General features: G+C 41.3%; 2 protein-coding genes across 2 annotated transcripts; both read right to left on the bottom strand.

Moving 5' to 3' along the window:
- Positions 1-222: 222 nt before the first annotated feature.
- Positions 223-1,707, bottom strand: LOC108068901 (uncharacterized). The gene has a single exon (XM_017158734.2). It carries the CDS (start codon positions 1,705-1,707, stop codon positions 223-225), a length of 1,485 nt encoding a protein of 494 aa, XP_017014223.2.
- A 1,199-nt stretch (positions 1,708-2,906) lies between these two features.
- Positions 2,907-10,258, bottom strand: NT1 (Neurotrophin 1). The gene is made up of 6 exons (XM_044394417.2): positions 9,948-10,258; positions 6,858-7,368; positions 5,763-6,685; positions 5,405-5,536; positions 4,660-4,806; positions 2,907-4,584 (listed from the first exon to the last, which is right to left on the bottom strand). Exons 2-6 carry the CDS (start codon positions 7,317-7,319, stop codon positions 3,168-3,170), a joined length of 3,081 nt encoding a protein of 1,026 aa, XP_044250352.1. The 5' UTR covers positions 7,320-7,368; positions 9,948-10,258; the 3' UTR covers positions 2,907-3,167.
- Positions 10,259-12,467: the final 2,209 nt, after the last annotated feature.

Consider the following 12,467-nt stretch of genomic DNA (forward strand, 5'->3'; position numbering starts at 1 on the left):
TAGGATTTGCAAATGCCAATTATGAAAAAGCAAAGAAACCATAGAAAAACACTGAAATTTTCCTTCAAAAATAACTTGTTATATATTTACACATCAATTTTATAAATAATATTTAAGTTCCCTTAAATAATACTTAGTTTTTGTTTCTTTTCCATTAATAATACTTTATTCTTTTTAAATAAATAAATAACAACTAGTTGAACACTCAAATTCACCGCATATTTACTCCAAGTCCAATGTGGAAACACTCTGATTTTGGTTGGGCATGTCGGGGAACCGATGGAAGAGCGACGAAGAGGGTTTCGTCTGGCTATCCAGTCGGGTCTCAAAAATTCCGCCCTCCGAGTTAATCAGATACCAACTGGGCGTCGGAGTGGCCCTCTGCAGTTCCTCTTGATTTAAGCCAGTTATTGGAGCCACTGTGGGTAGCTTCTTGGCCAAATCATCTAGTTCCTTGAGATAAACATCCAGCGAGCGATAGTCCGTGTTGTTGGCCACCTCGCCGGGTGCAATAAACTTGGGAGCCGTCGCCTCCAAGAGATCGTGCTCCTGCCACAAATTGCGTATATTCGTCATAACATCCGCATAGAGTATGGAGTCATCGTTGCGGTTGGTTTTTGGCTTAGGTGATTTGGATTTGGATTTGCGTGAATTCACCAGGCGACTGGCCAGCGGAGTTGCGGAAGTTACGGAAGTTAAATCCGCCACTGAATTGACACTTGAAAACCCCAATTTGCCATTAGTTGTAGTTGTTATTGTCGCCTGAGTTGTAGTTGTTGTTGTTTTTGTTGGCTCGTTCCGGAAGTTAAACCGCCGCCTCTCCTTTAATTTTTCCCGCTCTGCTGACTTGACTTGCTGCTTGAAAAGCCTTTGGCGACGTCGCCGATTTGCCTGACAATTGGTTGCAGCATTGCTGCAGCTGTTAGGTGACCCCGTCTTCAGCTCATTGGTGACCCCGTCGTCGTCGGGTAAATATTGCGTGGCATTTTTCAGCAGGTCTCCTATGTGAGCCACCAATTTTAAACCTTTTTGTACATCATATTTATCCTTTCTTTTCTCTGGAACCTCTGCAACGTGCCTTCTATTTCTTTTACTTCTCTTGTGCTCTTGTTGGCGACTCAAAACCGCTCTCAGCCTTTGCTGTTGGCCACGTTGGTAGAGCTGCTGTTCCAGTGATTTTTGGGCTATTAACGTATGACTTTGCCTTTGGATATGACGTTGTCTTACTTGCGGAAACTTTTGTCTCTGTCGCTGCAAAAGACGCTCTGTTTTCCGCACTGAGGCCAGAATTTCCATGGGTATTTGCAGCTGATTGGGGCCGCTTTGCAGCTGGGTTTCTTGGGTGAGGAGGTCGCCTTGGTTTATTATCTTAACCCTGTTGGTGGCCAGTTTTCTTGGTTGTTCCCAGATTACAGGAGGATTGGAAGGTTGCCTCTGACGTAATCTTTTTAGCTGCTGAAAATGCTGAGGAGGCTCTATAATTCTGATCACATCCCCCGCATCATCGTCCACATAACCAGGACGAATATCCTGCAGATGAGGAGGAACCCGATTTTCATGTTGTTTGGGTTCCGGCTTGGAAACTCTATAAACTGGGGGATTTAGCGTAGAAGTAGAACCTCCTTCCTGGCTGGGACTATCCACTTTGATCCCTTGAATTACTTGGAAGTATAGTAGAAGCAGCCAAAAAATCCTTAACACTGCCATTTTGCACTTTTACTCTCACTACTTTTCACTTTCGCGTTCGACGACGGCCAACCGACAACTGTGCAGTAAGTGTGCTATCATTCGGCCTTTATAAAATTTCCTCGCCAATTTTTCCAATTTTCCAGTTTGAAGCCTTTCTTTCTTTCTTTTCTTTATTTCTTTCGTGACGAGATAGATGTCTTTGCAGTCTCGTCATCATCGTCGTCGTCGTCATCGGTCGTTTGTTAGCCGCCTCGGCAGCAAATGAAAGCGAAACTGAAGTTGCTGCGTTGCAACGTTCAACGTCCAATGTTATAACTGGTCAAAGTCGGAGATTTCAGGCCTCGTTTCGCTTTAGAAACCCACTTTGCATACGCCACAAGCATCGGTGGTATAAAACACTGCAACTTTCTGGCTCCCCGTGCAGAAACTAGTTTCCAGCTTTAGTTTGTTCGATCGTTTGGCCAAGTGTTTTTATTTTCGCGGTCTCTCGTATCTCATTAGCGCCCGCCACTTGACCCTCAACTTGAACTTCAGCAGAAAGCCACTGAAATTTTCGTGTATTTGTGTCATTTGGGCGAAAGGCAAAAACGAACGGTGAAATAATTTATGCACTGGTCATTTAATTTGGTTGCTTTAAATATTTTTGCGGGGAATAATGGGATCTTTTGATGGGGTTGATTTATAGGCACTATTGGTATGCTGCGGTGGGAATATTTAATGGGTAAAATAAATATATTCATGAGCTTGTTTCCATGTGTAAAAATTAAATGTTTTCTTTGTTGGAATAGTAATAGGAATAACACGAATTAGCTTTTATGAAAGGTTTAAGATTAATAGAAAGATAATATTATTAATAAAATATCTTTAAATTAAGTCGCAAAAAATACATTATTCAATATTTTTTAACTCGTATTTAAGTAAAGTTTAAAAGTTGCCATTTAATTTTTACTACATCATTTAAGTAATCTGTACTTAATATAAAAATATATTGCCCGATTTTATTGTCAATAAAATTTAACAGCTTTTTAAACATGAATGCGGTTGCGCATGCGTAACATTTTCGCAAGCGCCTAAAAGATGCTTTAGATTTTTCACTCATCCCAAATAACAGTGGCTTAAAAGTTAACAGCAAGCACAGTGAGTGCAAAATGTTAATGCTCACAAATCCAAAAAACTAAGATATAAAACACCTTTTAAGATTTCAATAAATTATATTTATTGCTAAAACTCTTGCGACAATTCAACCAAGCTTTTGACCAATTGTACCTCCCCGAACAACGAGGACATATCATATTATTTTTCTTTCACTACACACTACGAAATAAATAAATAAATAAACATAGTTGGTTAAACATTAGAGTGGGTTTTGGGGTGAGATTAAGGCTCCCCACGAGGCTAAGGCATCGGCGTTAATACGTTAGATTAGATTTTCGGGAATTCTAGAGGATTTGGACTTTCATGCGAGACTTAGGCTTAAGCTACTCCACAACCATGGGCAGCCAGGCGTTATCGCTGGCGAAACCACCACCCACAGCACCACCGGCACCACCTGCATTAGTTGCCCTGAAACCCATGCGCCTCTCATGGGTTTTGGGGATCACTGGAATGGGATGTTGATACACTCCAGCCAAGCTCTCCATGCCCAAGCCCATTCCCATGCCACTTTGTTGCGAAGATTTGGGGTTAATAATCTGTGGGTAGTTGCGTGATTCTTCTGCCTGGGGATTCACCGTAGCCGCCGCCTCCGCCTTGCGATTCTTCTCGAAGAAATCAATGATGGGATGATAGTTGTAGTTGATCCTCTTGCCCGACATCTCATTACTAGCACCACCACCGCTCACTGGATAGACGGCCGGCGGTTGTGGTAGTGCCGTCGACTCAGCCCTTTGCTCCCACTGATTGGTGGTGCGTTCGGTGCTCGAAAGTGACGACGCTGGGAGGCTGTTAGCCACTGAGTGGGTGGTCGTCTGACTGGCGACTGCTGGTGGTGGTGGTGCATAGAAGCGGGGTCGCGACTTGCTGCCGCTTTGCTTTGGAGTTGGTGGTGCGGCACCTGTTTGATGGGCATGGGCGGCATGGGAAGGGGGGCCAAACTGGGCTGGGACTGGGGAGGCGCCACTGGCGAAGGACGCTGGGCTAAGGGCAGCTGTTCCCGTTCGGGCTGGTAGACTTGTGGTCTGTGGAAATCGTAGGCCAAAGGCAGCTCCTCCTGGGGATGATTGTATTGCAGATGATGATGTTGTGGTGGGGGCTGTGTGGGTGGAGGCATAAATACGCTTGCGATTGAGCGGTATACGCGGCTTCTCTGCACCGCCGTTCGGTAGGTTTACCTCTTGCTCCGAATGCCTCTCGCTGGGCGACAAATCCAAGTCCAGACGAGCCTCCGAATGCGGCTGTGGCCGCCTGTAATACTTCTTGGAACTGGAACTAGATCCCTTGTATCCTCCTCCATAACGATCCTCTTCATCTTCGGGGGGACTGAGATAGGGACCCACACTTGAGCTTAGACCAGGAAGCTTCACTCTTACTTTGTTGCTGCTGGAATACAGCTCATTGGTCTCGCGATTATTAAACGAAGGATAGCGAAGTCCCAGTTCATCCTCCTCACTCTCATCCGCATAATCCAGATCTTCTTCGTTAATAGTACTATAACCATTGTGATTGGTATTCGAGTGAGTGCTCAGTGGCGAATAATCCTTGGCTTGGATGGAGGATAGAGGGGGAAACTGCTGGCGATAACCATCCACCTGGCAGGAGCAGCAGGTGGGCACCTTGAAGATATCCACATGGAGACCACGTACTTTATCCCAACTTAAAAGTCGATGGTAATTGTACACCTGTGAGCAGTGCGAGCGATAAGTTTGCGCCAGGTAGGAACAACTCTCGCCGGGATTACTGGGGATTTTGGGGGGAAGATAACAAAGTTAATAATGCAATTTCCTTTCAAGTGGAAAATCCATTAACACCCACCTGCACTTCTCCAGTCGCAACGTTTGCGTGTGCTGACCAGTGTTCACAATGTACTTCCACTCTCCCGAAGCGGATTTCGCCTTCTGGGGTCGCGCATAACGCACCACGCTCTGGCACATTCCACCGGCACTGCCTTCATCCTCACGCCTGTAAATCAAGATAAAATAAATTGTAATTAAATTATTAATTGTATAAATCTGTCAGGCAAACATATTATTTTATGGAGTATTTCATTATTAAATGGGGTTTGGAATTGGTTTTTTTCATTGATCTTTTATAACTAAAGACCAAAATAAAAAACATTATTTCACATATTTCGACAATTTTGTAAACCTAAATTCCGTATAATGATAGATTTAATAAATGTACATTGTTCATGCCAAAACGTCATAATTAATATTATTTTGTAAACAGCTATGACATTTAAACTAGAAAAAAAATTTTATTTTTATGCTTATATTTTGTTATAGTCCAAGACGAAATAAAAATATTTGAAATATTTGGAGAATTGTGTAATCTAAAATTCCATTTACTAATACATTTTCTTTGCTTTGTGTGAATAATAAAAAAAAACATTTTAACACCGTAATAAAAGAAGTCAAACCTATAACTTTTATTGTCTTCCAATAAATTCTTTTCAAATGCTTTCAAAAGCAAAGTGATGCTTTTAAATTGGTCGCATTTTTAAACCTTAATCGATTTAAATTGGTAACACCTTTCCATTTCCTTTCTATTTTTTACTCACCTCTTTTTGCTCAGGCTGAAGTCATCGAAGTCATCGCCAAACTCCAGATTATTGTTGGGTTTATCGTAGAACTCGGCCAAAAGAGCGGACATGGCGTTCTTGTGTCGCCTAATGCTGCCCATGATCTGTTCACTGGGATTTCGAAAATAATAGATACAGTTTCCAACTGTTTTTTGCAAGCCAAAACCAAAACCAATAACTAAGCATAAGTGCAAGGGAAATTTTAGGCAAGTGATTTAAATAAATTACTGTTTATTAGGACTAAAACTCAGACTAAACTAGGAGTAAGGTGTAAGGACTAAGGACTATGGACCGGAACCGGAAACCAGGGAGAACCAACTATCTACGGGGATCTTACAGCGGATAGTCGTCGGTGCGGATGCACATGTTGCTGGTGAATCGTTCGCATTTCTTGTGACCCGCAGCTGCTGTCACCACGGGTTTGTGTGAACTGGCTGAGGTTTTGGGTCTTCCACGAACAGAAGATGAGGAGACCCTCTTTCTCTTAATGGGAGCTCCTGACTTTTGACCTGGCAGCGGTCTTTTTCCCAGGCGATAACGTGGACCGGCTATCAGTTCCTCGGGACTGGGTAGAGGTTCCTCTCCGGACTCCTCACCGCTGTTTCTTTGCAGATCCAATCGCTCATCGGCACTCAGTGGGATTTCAGTGCCATTAAGACCAGCAAAAGCCAGATCCTCAATCTCGGCATACGATTGGCCATCATTAGCGGAAGCTGGTTGCTCCTCCTCCTGACTATTCGACTGTTGGAAGGCAGTGGTATTCAGTTTGATGGTCCTGCCAGCAATGCCACCCAGCAGTTGCTGTTCATTCACAGAAGCCAGGGGCACAGATCGAGTTAGCTTGTGAACAAACTCATTAGCCGATCGACGAACTCTTTGATGGTTTTCTCCACGATTTTCTAGTTTCACGGGTTTAGTATCATTGCCATGCAGATCGCCCGTTAGCGCCTCATTAATCATCTGCGGATCCAGGACCTCGGCTCCCATCTCATCGAAAAAGTCCTCGAGGGACTCGGATTCCGATTGCTCCTCCACCTTTGGCTCCACATCCACCGCAATGGTGCCCACTTGATCGTCTTGTTGGGACTCCTCTGGTGTCAAATCATCTTCCCGACGACTGATGGGTGTGTTGAAAAGGGCGGCAGAGGCCAAATCGGAACCCAAATTAATGTACTTGCGGGTGGAACTCTTGATGAGATTTGCAATGTCGAATACTATGGGTAGGAGCAGCTTTTTGTCGTTGCCAAACATCATGCGAACCTGAAGTAAAAATGTGATAAATATTTAAATAAAATATTAACACACAAAAATAATTAAATTATATAACAATAAATTTAGAAACTGATTTTTGCCAGAACGAAATATTACATTTTTACTTTATTATTTTTTTTATGTTTTTATTTAAATTAGATGTATTTCCTTCCAAACTCACCTGCTCAAACTTCAGTTCATGTCCTTTTTTGGCATTCATTTGGGCCGAGATCAAAGCGGACAGGGCCAATCGCTGCTGGGAAGAAAGTACTCTTAAAATGGGCATTATTTCGCCAAACTTCTGCCGTAATCCCTCATCCGCCAAAGCTTTTGCAAGAGCATTCCTCAAAACCCTTTCCCGCCAATCAAAAGGAGGCAATTGCTTCTCCGATTCGGGCTCATCCAGATCCACACTAAAGTCCAGCATATTGGACTCCAGCTTTTTCTCAGCCTGCTCCGCCTGCTGGGCCTCCTCCAGATCGTCCAATTGCCAGTCGGCATCCGGAGCAGCAGCATCCTTGGGCTCGGCGAAATCAAAGTCCATCAGCTCATCTTCAGGGGAATTGCCACTGACCAGATCCAAATACAAAACACAATAGAGCAGGGCCCAGAAAAGGCAGCCAAAGGCGCGGCCAGCTTTCATTTTCACTGGGGCTCTAATTTCTCGGCTTTGTTTTTCGAATTTCAGCCGTCTGAAAGGAAAGTTAATGCAGAAGGGGGCGGTCACTGGCGGTTATTAAGTTGGCTTTAATTTTCCGAAAACAAATTGCAAACGAAACAATGACAGCTGGTTAATTGTTTATTTATGACTGCACCAAGTCACAAGACACTCGCACGCTTTCAAAAAACAGTTTATTTTTCAGTTTATTCTTAGATTTGACAATTCATAACCATTCATATATATCTTCTCTTTTTTTGGCTTTCCATCGAAAGCAAGAGTCATTAACATGAGCGTAGACTATTACGAGTGGAGTCATAACCATCTTGGCCATCTTTACTGCTATTACAGCAGCACAGTCGTCTCCGGCTTTAGGTAATCGCACTCAGCCATCGCCGTCGTCATCATCATGATCTTCACTGTCATCTCAGTTGACTGCCCAACAAGGCGTGAAGCACCCGAAGCTGCTCTGTTTTTCCTTATTTTATGGCTATTTTATGGGTATTTTTGCAAGGGGTTATGACTCTTTCACTAAACTGCCCGTTTTACCGGTAATACAAAGGTCGTGTGATTGATTTGACTGGGCCTTAACTTCCTATCATCATGATGAAGACATTTGTTAGCCCGAAAGAGAGGCTTTCCTCTAGGAACTTGGCTTTTCACTTCTCATCTATGCAAATGATGTGTTTGGTACAAAGGAAAGTCTTTCTTTCTTTCTTTACTTCGTTATTTATTTACTAAGTTGGCTTAGCCACCCCAAGGAGCCGACAAATCTGAATGCTAACTACACCCAAGCCTAGAAAACACCGCCAAGGCAATGTCTACACTAATAAAAAATATACTAAAAATAAATATCTTCACATTTAATTCAAAAATTCATATTAAATATTAAAATTAAATAAAAATAAACAAAACATTTAAAATAAAAAAATTGAATTGCATGATTAAATTTGAAAATATTTGAATCAAGTTAGAAAATATGATTTAATATTTACTTTAAATATTTTGCGTAGGATTTCAAATTAAAATCAAAGTTTGACATATTAAAATTTACTACAATTGTTAAATTTAATATTTTCATTTTTATAATTGTAATAAGTAGGTGAAAAATATTCAAATGATATACGAAATTTTAAGATTTCCTCGGTTTTTTTGTCAGTACAAGAAAACTCCTCCGAGGCAGTGTCTCTAGCAGCTGCATCGATGTTTTGCCGAAGAAGCTGCCTGCTGCTGTGACCTTTTGTGCAGATGAAAAGTGAAAATTTGGCTGCAACAGCCATTTCGGCAAACAGTTGACAGTTTAGAAAAGGCAGCCAAGGCCAAGCGGGAAAACTTATGGCGGACGTGGGTTGTAGGCTGGAGGATGAGATTGGCGGCATGAGATTCGCGTCTTTTAAGAGGCACCCAAAGGCAAGGCAAATAATTGAATGAAATGATGTGCACAGTTTGCGGCGCACGAACGTGAGGATGCTGCCGTTGTCATGGAGGCTCCTCGATGGCTTTAATTTATCTCGCACACCTGCACAGAAAATTCCCGCTAATGGATCCTACAAAAAGGGGGGACGCTTCTGGTTTTTGTGTAGCCTTTGCATATACGTACGGTTATATAGATATTTTTGTAGCTCTGGGAAAGCGGCTTGCTACGATAAATCAAATTAAGCCAATAAGTCGCCGCAGTTTCCCATATATGCTAGCCATTATTTTTTTTTTTTGGTTCCCAGGCATCCCAGTAATTTCGCGTGGGTGCCATTTGCAAGAAAGTAAATACAAATTACAAACGAAAATGGTACTGGGGAATGGGCTGCAGATGCTGCAGTTGGCAGTCTGCAGATTGCATGCCAAACTCTCAGGCGAATTCTTTGGGCCTCAATAATTAACTTGTAATTTGCGTGCGTTGCGCAGACAAACGAAACGGGGCCAGTCAAAAAAAAGGAGAAAAAATACAGATAAAACAGCTAAAAAACAAACGAAACGAATTGAAGAAAACAAATTAAAGCGCTGCAAATGCGAGAAGAAACATCAGCTGAAAGCAAGAAAGTCGCCGTCTGCCGCAGAATCCTACTAAGCAGAAGCAACTAGGTGCTAACCGACTAACCTAGTAAGCGAACCCGCTGAACCACTAACTACTGAACCACAGCTGTCGCTAGCTGTCTATTAGACCAATCAGGGGGATCGAAATCGATATCTTCCTCAAATGGGTTTGCCCACCATCTAAACTGATCCATAAAAATCCAAATCCCAAGCAAATTGCCGGGCCCTAAACGAAAGACTTAAGACACAAACTCGAAAAAGCGGCAACTCATTTATAAATAAACACATACAACACACACACGCACACCTTAAGCAGCGCGGACTGACACAATTTCCTCGGGCGTAAAGAATAAAAAGAATTCAAATTTTTGTGCGTCGTTTTTTTGTTGTTTTCTTTCATTTAGAAAGTTTTTTCCATTTCACATATTTGGCTAAAATACACACACTCACATACACATAAATAAAATGGTATTTTAAAATTCCATTTCGATTTTGTTTCTTGTTCTCTCCTTTACGCTCTTTTTTATGATTTTTTTGTTGATGATTAATTTATAAAACGAGGCTGAGCTCAAGAAAAATCACCTCAGATCGGCGCGTCTTCAGTCCACTGTTCTTCTCGCAGCCACTCCCTTTTTCCGAACTTCTGGTTGGATTTTTAGCTTTTGGTCAGTGATTATTTCCGCAAGAACTGAGTTTCCTTTCCACTCCACTTTAAAAAAGATAATTTTCACTTTTTATGGGCTCTTTGGCTGATTTTCACACTTTTCACACGCGCCTTAATTAACAGATTTTCTACTTTGCCACACTTCTTGGCGCTTCACCTCCGTTTCTGTATTTTTTCCTTCCGCCTGCTACGTCTGAACGCTTTCAACACTCGCCGCAGACTGATTTGCTGCCTCAACTGCTGCTTACTGCTTCTTTAACTGCCGCTTAAGCTGCTTTTGCTGCCGCTGCTGCTGCGGTTTCTTTGCAGCTTTTGCTCCTCAGTTGGCTTAGTTGGCGTTCTGGACCCGTTGCAGTAAATATCCAACTTTGCTGCGTGTTTGTGCATTAAAAATGCGCATCGGCAAATTGCATTTGCATTTCTCGGTGCAGTTCAGTTCGCAAGTTCATTGAACCGTTGCCTGGCTTAGATTTGCATATTTTTCGCCTGTGAATCTATTAGCGTTTCATGCGGAAGTTTGCCGAAGCAGAAGAAGAGTCGCCTGCCCAGTTCGTGTCTTAAGTCATTTGTTTTTTCGGCACTGGGTCAGGAAGCGAATTGGCGAAAAACGGAAGCATGCAAAATTGTGTATTTAAACGGCTTTCTATCGGCATCATTAGCCACAAAAAACACTTTGACCACTTCATTGGGCGTTCCCCGCCCACCGGCGAGGTTCAGCCCCTAAATTTTGAGGAAAGAAAATTAATTTCGCAGCCGCGGCACTTTCGTTTTTCAAACAAAAAAAAAACAGCCCTCGGTGGCAACTTTGGGCAGGTTGTTAGCGCCTCCGCCTATTTGTAAACCAGCGAACAGTGGAACGAAGCTAAGATAAATAGGTAGATTAACTTAAATATTTTAATCTAAGTATTTTACTTACTTTACGTATGTTTAACCCAACAAAATATATAAACAAATAATTTGATACATTTACATAAACCTTTCAACCTTTAATATTCATATTTATCATTTATCCTTTATATTTTGTAAGATTTTGACCCATATATAAAAAATAATTTAATTTTTTTAAAAATAAATTCCAGCATAAGAGCCCTGAGTTTCATTAGTCGATACTCTTTAAAATTTTGATTCAAATTCAAAAATCGTTCATAAAATCAATACCGTTGCAGAGTCATCGACTTATTAAAACCTAGTCAAAGTTAATTACCTTATATCGTTTTCCACCCCACTGTGCAATGACTTTGACTTGCGTCTATTAACGACTTTTCGTGATTTTGACGTTTCGCTTTTTTGCGCTTTATTGTTATTTCTTCATCATTGGTTGAAACCCATAAACTATCGCTTCAATTGCTCCAGGGCAGTGGCAACCAACAAGTGGCAAGTGCCTCCTCCCTCCGGCTTCTGTGGCACTTTCGATGACCACTTAAAGAGCACATTTTCTTCACACTTTCGTTGGTAACCACAGCGGCAAAACGGCTGAAAAAACCAGCTGAATTTTCGTTTTCATTTTCATTTACACGCAATATTTTCCAGCCCCCCGAAACGCATTTTATCTTAATGTCCATTTGTCGAGATTACCGCATCGCTGGACGTGTGTTTAATTGCAGCGTCATCAATCAAGCAACCATGTCCGAATGTGTCCTCTCGACTGACTCAACTTTGTTGCACTTGGTTTTCCATGGTTTTTCTTGCAGATTTTCCGCTACCGGCGTTCATCTCGGCTGGCCAACTGGCTGACCATAAAAATAGCGATGCACTTGGCTAATTTGCACATTTCATTTTTATTTTTATATTTACTTTATTTTTTGATATGTGAGTTCCGGTCGTAAGTTAAGACAGTTTATCAGAGGATTGCTAGCACTGCATTTTGGAATAGTCACTAGCCTTTGAAATTCTTAATCGAATGCACAAGAACATTGACATTGAAAATAATCAGGTTTGCCTTTTAGGTTTTGCATTTCAGGTTAATATTCAAAAGACATGCCATATAAGTTATAATTATGCATACTTACGCCTTTTATTTTTGTCCGATGAAAACTCTTTGCTCAAAACAATTCCGGTTTTTAATTTAGTCTGCTTGGGTTTCACTAAACCTTATAAATTTGTAAAGTACCCGCTGATGATTTGCATAAAATATGGTTCGAAAAATATACACCTAGTTATCACCTTTTCAAGGTTTTATGAAAAGTACCCATATATGTATATTTAGGACAATTTATTTAAAATAAAAATTTATTTAATTCGAAAATTTTATAAATTTAAATTCTGGTTTTTTGTTTGATGTTTAAAGTGGTCAAAAATGGTATAATGTCCTTTTAAAAAAATATAATTTTTTAAGCCCTAATAAAATATGAACAATTTCATTTAAATTAAGCGCTGAGTAAATTGGAACCAGTTCCTGGGATCTGTTCAAAAGATGCCAGACCAGATGAAAAACTTAA

The sequence above is a fragment of the Drosophila takahashii genome, chromosome 3L (assembly GCF_030179915.1).
Source record: "Drosophila takahashii strain IR98-3 E-12201 chromosome 3L, DtakHiC1v2, whole genome shotgun sequence".
NCBI lineage: Eukaryota > Metazoa > Arthropoda > Insecta > Diptera > Drosophilidae > Drosophila > Drosophila takahashii.

Excerpts from the sequence above, each read along its gene's own strand:
- NT1 (XM_044394417.2), bottom strand. The coding sequence starts at position 7,319 with ATGAAAGCTGGCCGCGCCTTTGGCTGCCTTTTCTGGGCCCTGCTCTAT. Across the intron at positions 5,537-5,762 it reads CGCACCGACGACTATCCGCT|TGAACAGATCATGGGCAGCA; the intron begins GTAAGATCCCCG and ends TCGAAATCCCAG. Across the intron at positions 4,807-5,404 it reads TTCAGCCTGAGCAAAAAGAG|GCGTGAGGATGAAGGCAGTG; the intron begins GTGAGTAAAAAA and ends CTTGATTTACAG.
- LOC108068901 (XM_017158734.2), bottom strand. The coding sequence starts at position 1,707 with ATGGCAGTGTTAAGGATTTTTTGGCTGCTTCTACTATACTTCCAAGTA.